Source organism: Typopeltis vanoorti, chromosome 5 (genome assembly GCF_054136105.1).
Source record: "Typopeltis vanoorti isolate ZY-2024b chromosome 5, IOZ_Tvanoo_1.0, whole genome shotgun sequence".
NCBI lineage: Eukaryota > Metazoa > Arthropoda > Arachnida > Uropygi > Thelyphonidae > Typopeltis > Typopeltis vanoorti.
Genome location: NC_143553.1, coordinates 126,127,830 through 126,151,843, shown reverse-complemented (window position 1 = coordinate 126,151,843; position 24,014 = coordinate 126,127,830). Strand labels below are relative to the sequence as shown.

Genomic DNA, 24,014 nt, shown 5'->3' with positions numbered 1-24,014 from the left:
TGGCAACATGGAATGTAAAGACAATGAAACAAATAGGAAAGATGGAGTTCAGTAATGGCAATTCTAGTGAAATCTAAACCTAGAGATATGCTGACCATTCAAATATATGCTCCTACAGAACAGAATGAGGAAGCAGAAATAGATATCATGTATGATGAAATAGAATGATTTATAAAGGAAGTCAGAGGCAAGAAAGATAGTTATTTGTGCTATGGGTGACTGAAATGCAAAAGTTGGATCAGAGAGAACATCTACACACGTTGGTCCATTTGGACTTGGAATTCGGAACGAGAGAGGACAAAAGTTGATTGATTTCTGTAACAAGCACAGTCTCATCATAATTAACACTTATTTTGAGCAAAAACCAACAGCACGATACACATGGGAAAGTCCGGATGGAAGATACAAAAATCAATTAGACTATATTGCAGTCAGTAAACGTTACTTCAATGGAATACGGAACTTATAGGTGATCCCAAATGCTGACTGTGGATCTGATCATAGACTGGTCTTAATGAAGATGAATATTCACCTGAAAACAAAATTTAAAAGAAGTCAACCTCTAAAATGGGATCTGCAAATGGTACAAAATCCATTAGTAAAATTAAAATTTAATGAAAATATTTCAGAACTGCTGTCTGCACAGTTGCAAAACGAAAATGAGCCCTCTCAGTGGAATAGACCACAAGCAGCTATCATAACATCTGATAAAAACCACATCAATAAACAAAAAAGAAAAAAAAAACCATGGATAACTCAAGAGGTAATCAACCTTATTGATGAAAGAAGAACATGGAAAAGAGGAACAAATGAAGAAGAAAGGTTAAGATATAAAACTTTGGATAAAAGAATCAAACAGTTATGTAAAAGATTCATTCCTGAAAGTGAAAGAACTTAATGGAAAAGCAAAACGTACACAGTCTAATAACATTAAGGACAAAGATGGAAACATACTCATTGATAAGGAAAACATAAATGGAAGATGGGTGGAGTACTTATCAGATCTCTATGATGATGATAATGGTAACATGTTAGATGATTCATGACACCTTAAGTTAAACGTAACAACAGATACCACTCCTCCCACAAGAAAGGAGGTAGAACATGTGATTAAGAATCTTCCTAATAATAGATCTGGATGTGATAATATTCCAGCTGAGCTTCTGAAAGCTTTGACTGGCAATAATAACTATTTAGTGGAATCCATTCAGGACATCTATAAAACAATACAATTACATGAAGTTTTTACAATATCTATCTGCATACCAATTCCAAAATAAAATAATGCACGAAATTGCGATGATTACAGAACTGTGAGCCTAATATCCCATGCATCTAAAATTATTTTAACCATTGTTAACAAACAAATTGAAAGAGCTTAAGTGGTGAATTGAGTGAACAATAGAAAGGTTTCAGAAGAGGAATGGGAACCATTAATGCTATCCTGGAACTAAAAATACTAATAGAAAGATCACTTGAAAGAAACAGGAACATTTACATATGCTTCATAAACTTTCAGAATGCTTTTGACTGGGTAAAACATAATAAAATGTTCAATATATTAGATAAATTAGACATAGACGATCATGTACTTAAGATTATAAAAATTATTTACACCAAACAGAAAATGCAGCTGTTTGGTGATGAGACTTCTGTAGTGAAAATAAAAAGAGGAGTTAGACAAGGTTGTATCTTTTCACCAAATCTATTTAATATCTATAGTGAGACAGTGATGAAAAAGATTGAAAAACAAAAAATAGGAATTAGTATCAGTAGTATAAAATACAACAATCTCTTAGATCTGCTATTAGAATGGTATCATCAGCATAAAACAGAAACAAATTAATCAAATTACTGCAGCTACTAATTGAAGAAGGTAAAGAATTTGGATTAGATATAAATGCAAAAAAGACCAAATTTATGAAAATCTCAAAAGAAAGCAGATCCGAGCCAGAAATATTCATAAACAATATGAAAATTGAACATACAACAGAATACAAATATTTAGGCACCTACTTTACTGCAGATGGAAAGCAAGATAAAGAAATAAAAAAAAAAAAAAATAAGAACAACGTAGCTAAAGATGCATTCTGGAAAAATAAAGATCTGCTCAGAAGTTCTGTGAGTATCGAGACAAAGAAAAGAATGATAAGAACATTAGTTTGGCCAATTTTCACATGGAAGTGAGACCTGGATATTCAAGAATTATCTGCAAGGCAACAGATAATGGCCTTTGAAATGTGGTGCTGTAGGAGAGCTCTGAAAATCCCATGGACAGAACATGTGACAAATACAGATGTTCTACATAGAATGAGAACACAGATCTTTATTATAGGAAATGATTCAGAGAAAGATGAGATTGGCAGGACATGTATTGGGAGGTTCAGCAGGACAGAGGATGCTAACAGTTTTAGAAGGAAAAATTATGGGAAAAGGATCAAGAGGCAAAAAAACGAAGGACATGGCTTGAAGATATAAGATCATGGACAGGATCACATGACTATGCAGAAACAAAAAGGAAAGCCAACAACAGAGAGAACTAGAAGGACATGGTGCTGCACCTTCTCACTGAGGAAGCTACAGGAAGAAGAAGAATGAAGTTGCTAATAAAATGCTGAAATATAAAATAGACCTCATTGCACTACAAAAAATGTGATGACAAGGGAGAATTGATAAACAGCATTATAGTGGTCCTAATGAACAAACTGGTCAGCTGTGTACTGGCTTCATAGCAAGCAAAGAAATATGGAAAAATATGTTAGAATATAAAGCTATTAGTGACCAAATATGTAAAATAAGATTAAAAGGAAAATTTAGAAACATTACTGTCATTTCAGCTCATGCACCAACTGAGGAGAAAGAAGAAATTGATAAAGATCGATTTTATGAGCAACGTGAAGTTTGCAAGATACAAACTTCACGTTGCTCATAAAATCGCAAACTTCAATTAGAAACAAAGGACATTGATGTAGAAGAGAATACCCTATAAAACCACTGGCAACTAGTGAAATTAAAGCTAAAATACAAAAAATGAGAAATAATAAAGCACCACAAGAAGATAATATAGTTGCAGAATTACTGAAACTTTTTTTTTATTTTTATTTTTTATGTTGGGCTGCATACGTGAGAGGTTGGTAGATCAACCTATAGTACGTTAGTACCGTGTACGGGTTGAGAAAGAAGGTACTTGCTCACGTTAGATTTGAATGACTAGATTGTATTCCCTAGGAAACACTGTTCCATAGTATAGTGGTTGCAGAGACGGAGGAGAAGAAACTTGTTCTGTTGGTTTCAAGGTGCACTGTGTAGGGATGTTTAACAGCAGCTGCACGTATTCCAGTGAGCTTAGTACTAAGTGGGGGAATTACGGATGAACATTTTCCATGAAAATATTTGTAGAAAACACATAGTGCAAAGACCAAGTCTGTATGAAAGTGGGGGGAGTGAGTTGGTAAGAGATGGGTCATTATTTATTTATTTATTTTTTGGAAGTTTTTTTCCCCACTTGGTTAGACTATAGCAAATTTAGTTTAATCCTTTATCCAAGTGTAAGCAAACAAAGTTTGTGCCTGAAGTATCTTCAGGACTGAGGCAACTCAGGGTAAAGGTGGAAAGCTCTCATCACTACTTGTGCTTTGCATTGTGGGAGATACTAAGACATAGTGATGAGAGCTTGGTCCACCTTTTGAGTTGCCTCAGTCCTGAAGATACTTCAGGCACTTTATCCAAGTGCTTACACTTGGATAAAGGATTTAACTAAATTTATTATAGTCTAACTAAGTGGGAAAAACTTCCAACATCTTTCTCTAAATTCAGAGTAATTTAATGATAAGGTGAGATACCTTTTGGCAACTCGTATAGGTAAATATGACGTCTCCATTGCTTCCACCTCTGGATCTGGCTCCCACTGACAAGACCTCAATAAAGGTTGAAACCAGTCTGGCCCTTCCCTTAATGCATAGCATTATACATGTCTGCAAGGAGATGTCTTAGTATCTCCCATAATGCAAAGCACAAGTAGTGATGAGAGCTTGGTTCACAAGTTGCCTCAGTCCTGAAGATACTTCAGGTGCAAACTTTGTTTGCTTACACTTGGATAAAGGATTAAACTAAATTTATTATAGATGGGTCATTAATAAGTTTCATTGTTCTCCTCTGTATGGAGTCAAGCAATTTGAGGGAGCTTTTGGTGGTCCCACCTCATATGTGGGAGTATCGATGGTTGGGCAGATTTGTGATTTGTATAAGGTTAATCGCTGTTCAAGGGTGAAGTAACATCTTGAGTGAAAGAGAAATCCTAGTTTTTTAGAAGCTGAGGATGCAGTGGTTATGTGTTTGTGCCAGGAGAGGCTTCATGTCAGGAATTCCAAGAAGAGAAATCTCAGATTGTCTGGAAATTTGAGTATTGTCAAAAATAATACTAGGAGAAACTGGTTCTTTTTTAAGAGAAATGAGACAGTATTAGGTTTACATGCATTGAAATTGACTAGGTTATCTAAACCCCATTGGAGGATGGCTTTTAGGTCTGAATTAAGGGCAGTGGTGGTTGCCGATCTGTAGGTTGAGGTGAGTTGTGTGGAGTAAGGTTTATCGAAATAAAGGGAGGAATGCAATGTGCTGTCATCTGCAAAACTGTGTATTGGGTTGGAGGTAAGCTGAAGTAGGTCATTGATATATAGTAGGAAGAGGGTTGGTGAGAGGACAGAACCTTAAGGAACCCCAGCTTTAGTTGAATGGTAAGAAGATAAGGAGCCATCCACCACTATACATGGAGCGTCCAGACAGAAAGCTGGCAATCCAATTACAGAGGTCTTGGGATGGACCAAACGATGGTAACTTGCTTAGTAAGCTCTTGTGCCAAACCCGGTCAAATGCCTTGGAAATATCAAGTCCAACCACTTGAGATTTGCCAAACTTCTCCATAGCATTTGACCAGAAACATGGAGGGGATTCAATATGTTTTGTACTACAGGATATATTTTCAACAATCTGGTCCAAGGAAGAAATGACAGACAGCTGGAATGAATGTTTGCATAATCTGTCCTATTTATAAAAAAAGAGATAAATTCGACTGTAGTAATTATAGAGGTATTACATTACTTAATGTAATTCATAAAATTCTTGCATCCATAATAAATGACAAGCTTAAAGAAATTACCGAAAAGAAAATGGGAGCGTATCAGTGTGGATTTAGATCAAACAGAAGTACCATTGATCAACTTTTCATTATCAGACAGATGATGGAAAAATGTTTTGAGCATGGAATACACAGAACATTACTGATTTGGTGAGTGAAGCATAAATGCTTTTCATATTCCCCTTTGTCTGAGAGGGAAATTCTTTGAGTTGAGAGTTATTGAGCTTTAAGCTCGCCCTGGAAGGGCAGTGAGATTAGCTGTGTTCAGCTGAGCGTAGAATTGACTTGGGTCTTTTGTATTTGTAGAATTCTGTTTCATTGTAATCTGAAGCTTGCTTGATCAGCAGGTTTGGATGATTACTTGCCTTGATGAAGAACTTTTCTGCTAGATGATAAAGGAGGGATGTGATGTAGGGAATGTTGACTTCTCTGTGAATCTGGGAGTTTCTAATGAACCATGGGGCATCCAGAATCATTCTGTATCCTCTGCAGTTTTTGAATGTTTGTGTCCAAGGTATAGCTCCATGCAGGAGATGCGTAAGTGATGACTGGGAGTATTACCATCCTGTATACGAGTAGTTTGTTTCGAGTATCCAGTTTGCTTCTTCTGTTGATCATGGGTGATTATTTTGGATGTCTTTGAGCTTATGTGTTTTATATGACTGGTGAATTGAAGTTTTTTGTCAAGCATCATGCCAAGATATTTGACTTTGCTCTGCCATGGAATCTTGACTCCTAGTAGGTGTATGTCTTCCTTGGTCTGAGACTTCTTTTTAGTGAACAGTATGGCTGAACTCTTCTGTGGGTTTGCTTGGATCCTTCAGTCCATTAGCCACTTCTCCAATGTATGAATGCTATTTTGGAGTCTTCTGATAGCTAGTTTGGAGCTGAGAGATCTTGCTAATAAAGTAGTATCATCTGCATATAACGCTGTGATTGTTGAACTTGGGTTTTGAGAGATGGGGGGGGGGGCAGAAGTGAGCCCTGCGGTACACCTGCCAGGATCTTGCGTCTGGTTGATACAATTTCATTAATTTTGACTTGCATGAATCTGTCTTTGAGATATGTGTGAACTATTTTTACTAGATTAATTGGTATTTTGAATTTGAGTTTGTAGAGAAACAAACTCAGATTCAGAAAAAACAGACTCAAAAACAAACTCAGATTCAGAAAAAAACTTGTTTTTTTTCTGAATCTGAACTGCTCATTAGGAATAATACCTAATTTATCCGTTGCTGATTGAAGCCTTGTGAGGATGACTTTTTCCGCAACCTTTCCAAGGCTGGACAGGCGGCTGATAGGTCTGTAGCTTTCTGGGAGCTGGGGGTTCTTTCCAATCTTTCTGATTGGTGTGATATCTGCCGTCTTCCATGTTAAGGGAAAATACTTGAATCTGAGGATGGCAGCGATTATATTGACGACATGCACAATGACTTTTTATTCTGTTTGATTCCGTCTGGATAAGGAGCTTTGTTGTTCAAATGGATTATGGTATTTATAACTTCTGCTGAAGAAGTGGGTGTGATAGGTTCTTAGTTATCCTTTTTTGTGTTATGACCTGCTTGACATCAACCTTATCTACGTTGAATCTTGTAGATAAGGTTGATGTTCAGATTTTCATAAGAGGGATTACATTGAGTTACATCCAAGCTGTCAACTAGAGTTTCTGCTTTGTCAGTGTGGACGACTCCCTTGGTCTGAATTTGGGGTATAATTTGCCTTTTAGTGCAAAGGGTTCTTAAGAATTTCCATATGGAGTTGTCTTGTGGGTTTAGTTTTGTCAGTTTGGTTTCCCAATCTTGGTTTCGATGTTTTTACAGGGCTTTGCAGACTTGTCTATTTATTATTCAGAGTTGTTTATCTTGTGAGGGCTCTTGTGTTATGGTATCTCTTTCTGTCAATCTAATTAGATCCATGATTTCCTTGGGGATCCAACTGCTAGGGTGAAAGACTGTAGTATGGGTGACTGACTATTGCTTTTTTGATTTGACTAGTTAGGTTGTCTATCTAACCATATCGGCAGCAGCTGAGTCTATCTCCTCTTTATTGTGAATAACAGGGACTGGGCCAATGTGCTCTGGGATAATTCTGGAGAGCTTGTCCCAAGATATAAAAGAGTGCGGATGAGAGAATTGCTCTTGTGTACTGAGCTTAAGCAGAATGGGTTGTGGTCGGAAGACAGCTCATTTAATGTTTCCAGCTGATACTGGTATCTAATGTTTCTGAGGATGTCTATGTCAAGTACATCTGAGCTTTCAGCTGGGCTGTGATGGGTGGTTCTGTGGATCCGGCTATGACAATAGAATTTTGCGTTGAGTAATGGTTTAGAGTATGAACTTTATCATTGATTGTGGAGCTGTGCCAAGCTGTATGCTTGGCATTAAAATCTCCAGCCATGATGGAGTCTGTGGAGTTGAGAATGGAGTCCAAGTCAGGTACTAGTAAAGGGATACTGGGTGGATTGTATACAGCATAGATTTTAATACTGCCAGCATTGTTTGTATGAACCTCAATGCCTGTTATCTCTTGGTTTGCGGGTTGGTCAGAACATTGTGGCTTAGGTAGTTTTTAATGCATACGGCTGTACCTCTTCCACTGATGGCGAGTCTGTCTGTTTTGTACAGTATGTAGCTCTGTAATTTAAGGTTATTAGTTGGCTTGAGATGTGTTTCATTTACTAATATTATATCAGGATTGGGTCTGTGAGTGAACTCTTGCAATTCCAGAATTTTGTTGTTCAGTCCATTTGCATTCCATGCAATGATCATGAGAGGGTTTGGCTTGTATTTTCTTTTACTCATTGTTGAGAGCTGTCAGAATTGAATGGGTACCTTTAAGGAATCTTTTTGTGGAGGATGGTGAAGGATTTGTCATGCTGAATTCTTGTAACATGGTAGCTAGTGAGGCAGCTAATACTGATGTTAGATTAGAGCTTATTTGTTCATGGGATGGAATAGCCTTAGTTCGTGTGGCTTCGGCATAAGTTTTGGTCATTGCTGCAGCTTCTTTTCTTTCCTGAGTTGCCGAACTGGAGATTGTTTGGACTGGGGGTGACCTACAGCTGCCTTGAGCATCGCTGCAGGGTATTGTAAGGGCAGCTTTTGCTGACCCACGGTTCTTTGGGTGTGCAATGCACCCCCCCCTCTCTTGTAGTTGGCAGGGTAAGGTCCTCCACAGTTGGCGTATTTAGCTGACGTGGATCTTGGTTTGGTGCATATGATGGTCTGATGGCCCTCGCCGCATTTTAAACACCTGAAATTGGCCTTGCATAGTTCTTGGGCATGGCCAAACCTTTGGCACCTATGGCACTGCCCAGCTGACAACTTTTTCCTTAGCGGATCAGTAGAAATTCTGAGGCCACAGATAACAGTCAGTTCATATATATTCTGCGTCTTGTCAATCTCTACCAGCACCAGTGGCATAGGCAGTTTATCTGCCCTGAGCATCCTGCTCACTTTGACTGGGGTCAGGCCCTGACTCATAAGGTCAGCAGTGATTTCTTCAGAGGTGACACCTTTGGTTACCCCCACGAAGTACCACCTTCAGATTCTTTTCACTGGGTAAAGCAAATGTGTGGTAAGGAAGACTTTGTTATCCATTGTCATTTGTCTGTAGTCAGTTACTGAGGCTGGCTGGATTTTGACTCCTTCGTCTTGGTTTTTGCCCCAGGAATATGAAATGTTATGGGCCCTGAGGGCTGATGAGACAGTGGTCAGTGGTCCATTTATCCTTGTCTCTTAATATAACAGGGGGAACCTTTTCTGTGTTCCTCGAGACTTCCGGTGTTGGCGAGTCTTCATCCATCCGGTCCTCTGTAGTTCTGTGTCTTTTGTTGGAATGCTGCCCTTGTAAGTTGTTTTGACAGGAGAATTTTGGTGGCAGAACAGTAATGAATTCTTCTTGTGTTACCTCCTCTTCATCCTGGTCATTAGTTTGAATGTATTGCTTAATAAAACCCGGCCAGTCAGATTCAAGCTTGTCCATTATGAGCTTCTGTACCTCTAGGGACTGTTCCTTATTAAGGATCTGGATCTACTCCTTGATGTTTTCCATATCAGGGCGGATCAATAGTTAATTATCTATTATTTCTAATATATGTATATAAGCCAACAATGGCGATTCTAACACAGTGTGTAACAGAAGCAAAATTAGGCCTAGCAATTGCCCTCATTGCAATTACAGTTTTCTGGAATAAAGTACTTACCTAAAGTGACCAGAACTGCACATCAGATAACAACATTACCTCTATCATTCAATGCACCACACAAACTCGAAGAAAAACTGAAATATATGAATACTAATCAAATTCACTCACAATTCATAATCATCATAATTCAATTCACCACTCAAATTCGCCATCTTTCAGCTGAGCATGCAATAGACCAACATGTTATTTATATACTTTAAGCAAGCATACGACAGTCTAAACAGAGATAGTCTACAAAAGGCTATGAAAGAATTAGAGATACCACCAAAATTAATTAGATTAGTAACGATGACCATGAAAAAAACAAAAGTAAAAGTTAAAATAGGTAATAAATTTAGTGACCCCTTTGAATTTAATAAAGGTGTAAAACAAGGAGATGCACTATCAATAACATTATTTATTATAGCTTTACATTATGGGATTAAAGATTTATATCAAAGAGGAACAATTTTTAATAAATCAAGTCAATTATGTGTTTATGCTGATGATATGGTCATCGTGTCAAGGACTAAGAAACAGTTAACTGAAGTGTATAATGAACTAGAAAGAAAAACTAATGACATGAGATTAGAGATCATTGTAAATAAAACTAAATATATGGTGATGTCAACTTCAGAAATAAGAAGAAAAACACAGAATCTACAAGTTGGACAGAAAATTTTTGAAGGAGTACTAGATTTAAGTATCTAGGAGATATTGTAATTAAAGAACATATTCAAACAAACTGGTAATAAAGCATAGTATGCAAATATGAACATGATTAAAAGCAAGCTAATAAGCAGAAGTACTAAAATACTTATATATAAGACACTCATTAGACCTGTGGTTACATATGGAAGCGAAGTGTGGACTCTTAGTGAAAAAGACCGACAATTTGAGGAAATTTGAAAGGAAAATTATAAGAATTTATGGACCTGTTGAAGAAAATAATGTATGGAGAATACAGTACATCAAAGAAATTAGTCAAATACTAAAAAAAGATATTGTTAGGTTCATAAAAGCGCAGAGATTGCAATGGTTAGGTCATGTAGAGAGAATGGAAGACTTCCGTATGCCAAGAAGAATATTGAGAGAGAAGATGTATGCAACAATGAAAAAAGGAAGACCAAGATTAAGATGGATTGATGACATAATCCAAGACTTGACTACTATGAAAGTGAAAGGCTGGGAAAGACTAGTCAAGAATAGAAGATCGTGGAGGCTAAGGCTCACAATGGGCTATAACGCCGGATGGTAGGTAGTTGCAAACATCCATTCCCACGGTGGGATTTGAACCCGCAGCCGCTGGAGAGCATATGTGCTAACCACTCGGCCAACCAGGCTAGCAATTTCAGTTAATTGTACATAAGTTTTTCTTATAATTAATAATTATTATTTTAAACTTTTATCTACACAACTTGCTATAATTGTTCCTTTTGAACTCTAATAGTGCAATATCATATACTTCAATTGCAATCGAGACACAAGTTAATATGTGCGTGATTTATGACTCATTATTTTGATTCGTCTTTTGAATATAGTTAACTGTATCTCCCTGATGATGTCCACATAACGTTGGATGAAATATATTGGAGTTCTTGAACAAATTCTATATAAATTTTGTTGCATGCGTAAGCCATGAAACTTCCTTTAATGTCTAGTGCGCATGTGAATAGAAACAGTGTTGATGAAAAATCTGTTCTTTGCTTTATGCGGCAATCATTCTCACATGGTTCATATCTTAATGTCTGTTTACATATTTATATCTTTTACCAATTTAAATTTACCCTTATAAAATTCCCTTTTTAATTTTATGTTTCTAATGCAACTTTTTCCCTCCTATGCAGATTTGGTTTCAGTTGAAGCACATGCTATGATGGCATGTCTACCTGATACATAAAGTACAAGAAATTCTCATGTCTTGTATCAAGGTAAAGTATAGAATGAGACGATTAGTCCTTGCCCAGCAGAAACATATTTATAATGTTGCCAGCCTGGTTGGTTAAACGGTTAGTATGCCTGCTCTCCAAGAGGCTGTGGGTTTGAGTCTGCCACTGGCATGGATGTTTGATCATCCTTAGGTGGGAGATAACTTCACTGCCTGCTGAGAGAATGTTACCCTGCTTATTCAAGTTTTGAAGTAGCTTGAAAAGTGAAGTGTTTGGTCTCTAGAGCGGGATTTCTAGATTATGTAAAAATAAAAGCACACATTTTAAAATTAATAAATAGAAAAAATTTCTTAGCCTACATCATGATACTGATGTATGGCAGGCTTTGCAGCCTTTTATGAGTGGGAGTTCCAAAAAAAAAAAACTGTTCCTCCATCCTTGAGTAGCAACCAGGTATATACTATTCAGCTTGAAAACCTACTAAATCAACTTCATTCCATTTCCTTCTATTCTTTGAAATAACCTTCATGTTGTTTTTCTCCAAAGAAACATTCTCTGAGACTGGTGTAGGAAGGAGAATCCAATAATGAATTATCAATGCTGAGTGAAAACTCACTGAATTTTTTTTTTTTTTTGTAAACTAAGATAAAAAGTAATACTAACCTTTTTGTTATTCTGTTATAAGAGGTTTCCACTTTGTTGTTTGTAAATTTTAAATATTTGAAATTTGCTGAATTTCAAATCAGCATCTTCAGAGCACAAAAGCAGCATGTTATAGTTTATACATGACAATAAGTTAGTGAAACATTTCAGATTGTAACAGACACAGTATAAGCCAGTTAATGAACATCTTTATTTTTTATACAATAGTTCATTTGTTGTTGTTAATACCGTTAAAATAAGTTACAAATATCGTTCAACACCTAAAGTTGTCTGTTAGTTTGCTGTTTGTAGACACTATCAGGTCTTATGCTGTAATGATATTAAAATCTGGGTATGCAGTTTCACATGTGATCATCAAAGGAATTGTCATAACAAGATTAAGTGAAATCAATAGCATATTATAAAAAGTAAGTATACTCATTATCACATTGCAAAATATTTATAAGCAAGATAAATAAGTTTGCTTTATAAGTAACAAGTAAATATAAGTTACCATTGTAGGATTACTTAAGGGTTAAAGCTAGATAATTTGGGAGGAAACTGCATTTCTCAAAGGTTGCAGAGGAAGAACTAACGAGAGCTTCTGGCCTGATGCCCAGTCCTCGCCTTCATGTAGTGCACCCTGTTAGTAGGTGTCAGCTGGATACTGAATGAACAATATGCTGGCAATTTTGAACTTAGCAGACTAAATTGTATTTTTATTGATTTAAATTGCAAACATGGTACAACATAATTTCATGCTAGTTGTGGCATTGCCTAGTTAAACGAGGCTTCTGCTGTTTTCATCACGGAATCAGGGCAAATAGTGAAAAAAGTCAGCTAATGGAACTCGCTATTAGCAGAATTGAATCAAACAAAATTTGCATGAGAATCGGCAGGAACATGGGAAAACTTCCACTGTATTCAGTTGAGAACCTATAGAACAAGTGAAATATTTCAGCTATTTAGGCACAATTTTAATGAAGATAGCAATATAAATATGGAAATAAAATAAACAAATCTGGTAAGGTGGAGAGCCAGTTGAAAGATTTATATGGAATAAGAGGAATTAGTTGAAACACTAAACTAGCAGTATAGAAGATGGTTTTCAAGCCAATTAACTGGGGCATCTGCTAGTTTGGTTAGAAATAGCATTTGATCAAAGACGGAAGACCAGATATGAGGTCTGAGAAAAATTAGAGTGAACAGATGGCATCAAAAATGGCACAATCGTTAAAAAGGAAGATGGTTGGAAGGAACTCTACTTTGCTCACATATCTTGTGAGAAATCGGGTGTTTTGATGCCAGTTTGGTATGCAAAGATCCAGTGGAAGATCAAGGTAGATTGAGGCTGGTTGATTAGTTACAAACTTTTCTTGAAATAGTATGCTTAATGTTATCACAAAAGTCTTATGAAAAGTGAATAGTTTCATTTTCATTCTATTCTTATAGAACAGTACAGTTATTTTATTTATTATTAATTGTTTATTTATTTTGTGTAGCTAACCATTTCATTTGTAGATCTAACCATTCAGGTGAAAAGTAAATTTGGGGAGGGCACTTACTCCATATTCATACATCATGACTTTCATCTTTTGTGTGTTTAATGAAACACTGTTGTATTAACGTTTAACACATTTCTTGTACCAATGTAAGTATTATTATTATGTGACACCTCCAGGGAGTCCAAAATTCAAGCATAAAGTCTATGGCTTGGTTCAAGAAGTGTCAATATCAATTTCTGACCAAATTGACTTAAGCCTTGTATTGAGTTTCAGCATTTCTGTATTTTCAATTATAGAAATGCCACTGCCAAAATATAACTGGTGGCAAAATAAAGGATGTCATTACGTGCAAATGTCAGTATTTCACAAAATATTGTTTAAGTAATGCTAATTTGACTTAGGTCAATTTGATGAAATATTGACAATTATAGAAACAACTACCATGTTCGAGTAAAAACTTTAGTTTAATATAAACCAAAATAAACACTCGACGTTTCAACCTTCACATCAAGGTCATCGACTGATGTGTATGCTCCAAATGATGACCTTAATGTGAAGGTCAAAACGTCAAGTGTTTATTTTGGTTTATATTAAACTAAAGTTTTTACTCTAATACAGTTGTTTCCATAATTTTCATGATGTATTCTGATCACCGTGTAAGCATGAAGGAAAGGAATTGATGAAATTGACATTGTCACTTCTTGTGCCAAGCTATATTTATAAACAGCGCATTCTTTTGATGAAGTTTAAGTACTACACATGCATTAGTAGAAGTTTCATTTCAGTGGGAATAAATAGGTACAAAACATAAATTATTTGGTCACTAATTGTTTGAACATTTTGTAACCTGCTCTCAGTTCAGATTTAGACATAAAATAGTTACTTAACTATAAAATTTTAGGAAGTAAATTTAAAAGGTAACTTAAAGATTTTCACTTTTTTCATAAAAGGATAAAAATAGAATCCCCCCCTCCACACATTTATATTCAGTTGTATTTCTGTAAAGGTAAAGCAGATCGGAATCTTTTGAAGTCAGCACAATGTCAGAAGATCAATAAAAAGTCTCCTAATGTGACTCGCAAAGCACTCGGTAGTGTTGGGAATACAAAGTTCTCAGACTTCATTGGAAAAACACCATTGACTCGCAGACAAATTGAAACGCCTCTTTCCATTCCAGCAAAGAAGGTTGTCATTAGTGAGGTATTTAAATTTCACTTCCTAACTAGTTATTAGTATCACAAGGAGCATGATTATTAGAACTAGCAAAAATTGTTACTATAATGGAAAAATGCTTTAATAATTAAATTGTAAGACTCGCATTTTATTATAAATTTAAGTGGCTTATATCTGAGCACACAGGTATAGATACATCCTTATACTATTTTTATTAATAGTATTTACTGTATTTTCCGGCATATAAGATGCACCCTTTGTTTTGTACACATTTTTTAGGAAAAACCTTTATCACTGAATATTATAATAAATTTCCATGTTTCCTATTTGCATAAATTCAAAATTTTCTCGTTTCCTTGCATTAATGACGAATCTATTAAATTCAATAATTTTTTCTTCATATTCAGCTGGAATCTTTTGTGATATTTTTGTTTTAGTCTACATACATAGCTGGTTTCTGTTCATGAATCTTGAACACCATGATGTTGATCCAGTAAAGTTGGCGATCCCTCTGTTAGTGGCTATCGCTTTCGCTTGATGAATAATCATTTTTGTAGACACTGAAAGTCCCACTTTTCTGTGGTCTAAAATCCAAGTATTCAGTTCTGCCTCAAGTTTGGCCATTTTGCAGTTCCACTTTGTAGGTTATGTTTACTGTGAGTTGCTTTTTTTAGATCCTTTTCTTGATTCCGCCAAGTTCTTATCATTTTCTCAGTTGAGGGTGGCCCGGAATTCCTCTCTGCACCCCTGTTTCCATGTTTTTAGCATATGCAATCACACGTAGCTTGTATGCAATATTGTACCAATGCTGACATTTTTCAGCCATAATTTGCCAAGAAATTTAGAGAAAATTTAACAGCATATCTGTGATTTAACAGCTGTGATCGTCGATGACAGCACATGTGCATCCACTGAACTCTACATAACTGGAATGCTCTCACACACTGCAAGGAAGCAAGAAAGAAATCGCGTAACTCGAAAAAGAGAGAATTTCTAGAAATGAAAGTAATAAAAAACAGAGTATCGCCGTGTAAGACGCACCCTGTTTTTCAGACCTATTTTCAAAGGAAAAAAGTGCATCTTATATGTTGGAAAATACAGTACATACTTGTGGGAAGTATATAAATATTGGTATTAAGTATCCTGACTTTTCTGATAAAGTATTGTCCCTGCACCTTTTGAATGTTGGAAAAAGGAGCAGTCTGATATGTAGAAGGGTAGGGGAGAAGTCCAAGTGCTTACTATTTAAAGGGAGGATGTGGTTTGAGCAATGTTAAGGGTTTAGTTTAGTAGTTTAGCTGTAATGCAGCAAATGGCATTCGTTGACCACCAGGGCCTGATGTGAAATTGCATTAACTAAGTTTGTAGAATGAATCCAACAATGACTCCACGCACATTATAAATGATTGTTGGTTTCACCTTTTCTGTAGTTGGTAATCCTCTCCACTTTTTCTTAGAACCAAGATAACCTCATTCCATGGACAGTAAGAGAACTCTTGTCTTATTCAATTAAGTCTTGCTCTCTTTTGTCACACTTTGTCTAGTATCTAGTAATAATATGAATTATGAGTCTATAGTTCAGTTCTTCAACCTGCTAAATTTTGATTTCTTTTAATTTTATGGAACTCATTTTTATCCTACTTAAAACTAAGTGATCATTACATCTTATTTCAATTCTGTACAAGTTTTCAGATTGATTCAAGATACAGTATTTCTTGATTCAAGCTGACAATAACATAAGACGTCCTTATTTCTTATGTTCTTTCTACTTGAATGTATGCACAAAGAATTAACGGAACATTAGTAATGAATAGTTTGGTACCGTTTTTTAAATGTTTGTTCCGGACATTCTTATTGCCATTTTCTTCAAATTTTTCTTGTCTCATTGCATTAGTTGCTTTGGCTGAGATTTGAAACAACCATAGATTTTCACAAAATATTTGTGTGAGATTCATTTCTTATTGTTCTGCTTAGTTCTCCATCAAGAACCAAGCATCATAGCTAGCTTTTCTTTTATCAGCTTTCTTCTCCAACTTAAATTTCCTAAAGTTATCTTGGGAATTGAGAAGAGGAGAAGACTGTAAGCACAAATAAATTTCATAGGCCTATTTTGAATTTTGCTGTTACCACTTGCTTACTGTTCAACAAGTTTAGTCTGTTGATTATAGTGTTTAGTTTCTCCTAATTACTATTATCTGAATACTATCTTACTAATTAGATATTCCACCTCTTAAGTTCTATCCAAAATAAGTATTTTAAGAAATTATATGAAAATTAAGAATATAAAGGAAGCAATCCAAAAACAGAAAAGTAAACAAAATCATAATTGTAGTGGGTACTAACGACTTAACTAGTGATAAGTTCAGTATGAGAGGACACGAAAGGGTTGTTGGAAGAGGCAAGAGTGAGAAAGTGAAAATTGTCAGTATTTTACCTTGATATGATAAAAATGAATTAAGAAGAGATATGTTGGCAAACGATTCGATGTGTAGGCTGTGTAGAAGGAATCGATGAGAGTTTTTGGATGTGTGAAGGAAGAATGGATTTGTAGAAGAGGGATGGCCTCCCCTGAATGTGTTTGGTATCAGAAGTCTAGAAAAACTAATAAATCGTATTATACCTAACACAGTCAGGGAAACTAAATTATAAAGGGGAGAATGGTGGGAATGTGAGTGCAAGAGCAACATGTTATATAATTGTGTTAATGACAGGAATAGGTTTTTTCATGGAAATGTTGACAAGGAGAGAACGATTTAGATTTTGTGTTCATCTACATTCATCCGGTTCGGACCCATCAATGTGTGCAAAGATCTCTACATGTATAAGACACTAGAGAAAGATAGAGATATGCAAGTTGTCGAACTGTGTCATGCAGACTGCAGACAAGAGTATACAAAAGAACATGCAGGTAGAGTATGTCTGTACACGACTGCTAGAAGTATCAGAAACAAAGGGGTAGAATTTGTTGTCTTAGTCAATATGTTGGGACCTGGTATCGTGTGTAAAAGGTACACTATTTTTAGGAAGGATAGGAGAGGAGGGGGCTTGCTGCTACTGATATCGGATGACTTGAATCCAGTTAGAGTTGAGACCTATGACTGTAGTACTACTAACAGTATTTCATGTGGCAGTGAGTTTGAAGTCACCTGGTGTAAGGGGGAATCTAAAAAAAGCAATTACATAGTGCTGTGTTGTTACAGATCTGATGGATCGGTTGCTAGTGATGAAGAAATGCATCACCAAATAGAAAAGATGAGCACGAGAAGAGTAATCATAATGGGAGACTTTAATTATCCAAATATTGATTGGGTAGCAGTAGAATCTCATGAGAAGAATGAAAATGCATTTATTGAGCTGCTGTGGGACAACTTCCTCAAATAGCATGTGATGGAAGGAACTAGAGGCCAAAAAAAGTGTTAGATTTGATTATAGTCAGAGGGCGTTTCATTTAAGGACGTAACTATTCTGCCTCCGGTTGGTGACAGTAATCATGCGGTACTCACTTGAAAAGTTGCTAAGTTTATGAATGTTCTTTTCAGAAAAGGTTAGATGCTGAACTACAAAGCAGGAAATTATGAAAAACTGTGAGGAGTATACTAAGTTCAGTGAAATGGGATCGGTTGATGGATGGGAAGAATATCAAGAGTGCATGGGAAGCATTTAAACAATACTTAAATGATGTGATATCAGTGTGTCCCGAGAGTTCAAAGAATAAATAGGGTAGGAATCAAATGGATGTGTAATCTTATTAAGAGATTTGTAAGAAAAGGATGATGTTCGTTATGAAAATTATAAGCAGCAAGTTAGAATAGTCACAACTGCCATACGGAAAGCAAAGTCTGAGTATGGAAAGAAACTGGCTCTGTGTGCTAAAGACAACCCACAAAAATTCTGTTGATATGCTGATAGTAAAAAAAAGAATAACTATTCTAAATGTAGATTACATGAAGGATTACAGATGCGGAAAAGGTTGTTCATTTAATGAGTGCCCATTTTGTTAAAAGCTATCAACGTGGTGCATGCGACATTGAGCTCACTGCTACTCCTTCACTGAAAATGAAGAAACTCAGGTGCATGAGGACGAGGTATTAGAGCTGTTGCACAAACTGAATTCAGGAATAGGATATCAGCATGTGTGCTAAAAGAGGGTTCAGTGAACTGGCCATTCCTTTGACCAGGCTGTTTAATATGAGTCTCAGAACAGGCAAGATTCTGCAGGAATGGAAAGAATGTATGGTAATTCCATTGCACAAGGGTGGTGCAAAGACTGATGTATCCAACTATCGACCAGTTAGTATCTCAGGAGTGGTAGTGAAGATTTTGGAAAAATTGGTTAGGGCCCGCATTCAGAAATGGGTTCACAGTGACTCGCTACTTTGCAATGAACAACATGGGTTTACTAAGGGAAGGTCATGTTTTATCAGCTTGCCCACATTTTATGACAATGTTACCATTGAACTAGACAAGGGGAATGGATACACCATGATACTTTGGGATTTTGCTAAGGCTTTTGACAGAATGAAGCATGGTAGATTGTTGCATAAATTGGAGTATGGGTTTGGATTATTGAATGGTAGTGTGGATAAGAGGATGGCTGACTGACAGATATCAAAAAATGGTATATAGGGATGTGAGTCTGCAAGATTTAAGGTAAGTAGTGGTGAACCACAAGGATCAATGCTTAGTCCACTGTTATTCAATTTGTACATTAATGATATTGGGAAGGATTTGACAAGCAACATGCAGCTATTTGCTGATGATGCAAAGATGGGTAGGGTAATCAGGAATGCTCTGATATGCAGTACTTACAGAATGATTTGAATAGGCTGGAATTGTGGGCATGGGAAAATGGATGTCAGTTCAATGTATGTAAATATAAAATCATTCACTTTGGCATGATTAGATATCCAATGTCATATTATATTGGTGGGATTATGCTAGAAGAAACTGAGGCTAGGGATCTTGGAGTGTTAGTAGATAGGAAGTTGAAGTTCAGGGGCCATGTAGCAAATACAACTCAAAAGATAATTGCAATGCTGAAACGAACGGTCACATATGAAAATAAGGATGTTATTTTGCCTCTCTACAAGGCTCGAAAAGATCTCACTTGGACTATTGTGTGCAGGTCTAGTCTCCTTGTTTCTGTTGTGATTCTGATATGTTGGAGAGAGAGAGAAAGTACAAAGGAGAGTGCTAAAAATGATATCAGGATTGTGGAATACTGATTATGAAGACAGATTGAGAATTTGTAGACTACAGACACTAGCAAACAGAAGAAAGAGGGCAATATGATGAGACTTACAAACTTCTGAAAGATTCATACAGTATTTCAATTGATGAAATTTTTCAATTTATGGAAGGTGGGGAAAGGACGAGAGGGCATCCTTGGAAGCTGAGAATGAATGTTGCTAAGAAGTGGGTGAAGGCTAGATTTTTCTCTCATAGGATGGTACATGATTGGAATGGATTGCCATTGGATGTTGTGAGTGCAAGCAGTGTGAATGAATTCAAGAATGAGTATGATAGCTGGTGCATGTAGTGTGTAGCAGTATGCCTCCCATGATGAGTCCCTGACTCCCTGGGGGTCTCTCTTAATAATATTTGATATACACACACGGACAAAGAAATCAGCGCACCAAGAAGGAAGCATAGGATTCAACTGAAATTTTATTGGTGTAATAATACAGGTGAGTAGTGCACATGATGGCAAAAACAGAAGCTGAAGGACAATTGCAAAGGGATCTGTGGTATGCAATCCGGTCATCATCAATAGCGCATTGCACTGCCTCGTGCGGCATTACATGCTGCAATACGGTTCGGCATGGTGGCGAACAGATGCCTGATGTTGTCCTGCAGCAACTGGCCCACATGTGTTGGATGCTGTGCTCCAAATCCCGGATGTTGCGGCACGGTGGGAGCTGGCATTTCAGCAGCTCCCAAACATGCTCGATAGGGAACAAGTCCAGGGAGCGGGCAGGCCATGGAAGTGTCTGTACATGACGTAGGCAGGCCTGGCAACCCGAGCAGTGTGCGGACGGGCATTATCCTGCTGGTATAGTGCTCCTGGTATCCTAGCCAGGAATGGGAGAACGTGGGCCGTAGGATGCCGTCCACATACAGCTGCCCTGTCAATGCTCCACGTACCACTAAGAGGGGTGATCGGCTATAATAGGCTATGGCTCCCCAGACCATAATGCCTACAGTGCGGGAGGTGTGGCACTCGATAGTGAGGTCAGGATTGTGTCCTTGACCAGGGATCCTCCACACCCGGACATGATGATCATCTGTCCCCAAGACGAAGCAGCACTCATTGCTGAAGACCACACGTCGCCAGTCTGTGGCGTTCCACGTTGCTCTCTCCTGGCACCACTGCAAACGGAGTTGGCGGTGTTAATGGAGCACACGTAAGGGGCGCTGAGATCGTAGATTCACCTCCGCGAGGCGTCGGAAAATGGTTCATGGGCACACAGGAGCCCCTACATCTGCCTGTATAGTGGACGGGTCACTGTGGGATCCCTCCGTGCTTGCCGCACGATCCTTCGATCCTCTCTAATGTTAGTCCTTCTGATCCAACCGGTGCCGCTCTGCCGTGTGGCAGTGCCGGAACGTATCCACAGCTCCCAACACTGTCGAACGGTTCATGTGCATGCCTATACAGCACGCCGACCGCCCTCCGGTTTTCAGGCCGATGATCATGCCTCTGTCAAAGTCTGTAAGTTGCTTAAATCGACGTCTCTGGTGCCTACCCGGCATTATTGTCACTTTGTACTCTAGCTTGCGTCAGCTGGCGCTTTTCGCTTTAATTGGCTATCGACTACACGCCGGCTTTATAAGGCTACCGGTTCGTGCTTGCAGCGCAATCGCACCAAACTCGGATCATTTGCATACCACCCCGCACTCTAGCTATTTGCTTAGTTTTGCGTTGTACCATGTTTTCTTCCAGGTGCGCTAATTTCTTTGTCCATGTGTGTATTTAAAACACATAATTAGGTTAGGTTAGAACACCTTATTTCACTGAAAGAGTGAGATTTTACTGCTTTTAACTGAAGTGGAAACTTGGAGCATGCACAAATAGAAAGAATACAGTAACTAATAAACAGCTGATATTGTTTTTAGCTGTTGAGTTAATAGTGTAATCAGAATTAAAAGGCATGAAAGAAATTAAAGTTCAGTTCAGAACTTAATATGAATTTTTTTTTTTTAATAGTAGTCTAGCCATAAATACTGTTAAAACTTGAATAGTGCACACAAACCTTTAATCTGTCAGTAAGTTATTTACAGCTTTCAGTATATACAAACCACATGTATCACATGCTTATGGCAGGCCTCAATATATCAAATGTCCTTCCTTTTGCATTCATGCATGCCTGAAATCTGTAAGGCCGCATATTGATGGCAGTATACACATCAAACAAACGCTGACACTTCTCACTCCAAATCCACCTTCAGGCTAGTTTTGCTTTGGTGTTGTCTCTTGTCCACCTTGAAACAAGGCATTGTTCAGGGGCCATAACCATAGGTTCTAGCATGGTGTTTTGATACACTTGGCCAAGGTTTTTGACCCCTTTTTCTCGCAGAAGTGCAACTTGGATACCTTCTAATATGTTGCTCCTCCCAATCAAATAATCACTGACGCCAGGTGATAACTTCTGAATCTTGGGTGCTGTGACCATCTGGGAGTATATATCCATTTGTTTTTGGCAGTTAAAAGCCAGCCTGTTGGCATATCCACTCTCCAGCCAAAAGGCTATGGGTTTGAATCTGCCATTGGCATGAATGTTTGTGATTATCTGTAAAAATACAAGTGGTGGTGATGGGCAGTAGATGATGTTGGTTTAAATGATGGTAGTTGTAGTTGGTGGAGATAGAGATGTAGAGTAGGGTCTCTCCCTCGATGAGGCTTTAGACTCCCTGGAGGTGTGAAGTAATAATAAATGACCCTTCAATGGTGAAAATCTTCTCATCTGTGAAGAAATGTCTGTTGTTCACGTACTGCTGGAAGTGCCTTTTGATTTTATCACCCTCTGCCACATAAGTTGTGTTGTTAGGAAATGTCCAGTAAAATGATGATAGGCTCTCACCCCCATAGTACATGTGACATTGTTCTCTGTGAAACGTTCATGTGTTGCAACATCACTTTTTTGTGTTTCACAGGATTACAGTGGAGTCATGCCTTCATAGCTTTCACAAGCTGTTGTATCCTAATGCAGCATGGTTGACCTGTTCTTTGGTGGTCAGATACGATCTTCTGTATCGTTATAACAGTTAATAGTCCGATGCACAAACATCCTACTGTTCCCAAATGTTTTTAGCATGTTGAAAATAACAGGTGGCTGCATTCCAACTTGTGAAGTGCTATTACAGCTACACAGCTCTCATAAGCTAATCATTGCTTTCATAAAGAAAGAACAGTTGGCTTTACCCTCTTTGCAGCAAGAATGAGAAAATCTGTACACCAGGAGAATATTTTAATTGTTTTTCTAAGTCAGAGATAGCTACATTTGGCTTTAATTAGATATGCAGATGCAGTAAAGAAAAATGCCATTTTTATAATTAAATTATTGGATTAAAAGTAGTGCATTTTGAGTTCAGCTAAGATGATTTATCTTAGGTTTTAAAATAAGTTTTCTGTTGAATTTAGAATGTCATATATTTATTACTAGAAATTATTACTTTTTATGTACCACAGAATTATTTAAACTTGGATACCTTGTTTTATTGTTTCCATGTTTTTATAATTTGATCAAAATATGTATAATTGAATAGTATTGAGATGAGACACACTATGTCTTGCAGTGAAGCAGCAGGAAGTATAACATTACAGGGCACAAACATGCCACAAATGTCTAGTTTCACATATTGAGGATCATGATTCCAAAGTGATGGATACACCTGGACTTGAAACTCAATAAGAGTATTCAGTCAGGGTGGATAAACTAGAAGGTTTCATGTATCTTATGTGGTACAAAAGTTTCTAGTATGTTAAAAAGAAAAGATCTACAAAACTGTAGTAAGACCAGCACTGATGTATGGCAGTGAAACCTGACAGATGGTCAAGAGATTATCAAACAGATGGAGTCAAGAAACTCATTTGGAAGGTCCCACTCTCACATGCACATCTTATCATACCTTGACTTCAATGCATTCACTGTCTTTACCTAACACTTTCAGGCAGAGAAATGGAACTAGCTGAGGAATTGGATAAGTACCAGATCGACATAATAGGGATGATTGAAACAAAAAGACAAACTGGTGATATCTTTCTGAGCAATAAATACAAAATGTTATATTCAGGTAATAACAATCAGGGAAAAGGAGTAGCTATAGTCATCATCAGCCATTGTCAATCCACTGCTGGATGAAAGCCTTTCCAAGATTACTCCAAAACTGTCTGTCCATGGCTCTCCTTTCCCATGTCACGTCTGCAAATCTGATATCATCAATCCACTGTGATTCAGATTGGCATCGTAGTCATTTTTCCT

The 24,014-nt window shown here is 37.3% G+C and overlaps 1 protein-coding gene across 1 annotated transcript in view; it reads left to right on the top strand.

Annotated features, from left to right (window-relative positions):
• Positions 1-24,014, top strand: part of LOC150106797 (uncharacterized) — a 128,447-nt gene that overhangs the window by 19,884 nt on the left and 84,549 nt on the right. The window contains exon 3 of the mRNA XM_090393319.1: positions 14,366-14,559. Coding sequence (XP_090249445.1) covers positions 14,366-14,559 — 194 coding nt within the window. The remainder of the gene's footprint in view (positions 1-14,365; positions 14,560-24,014) is intronic.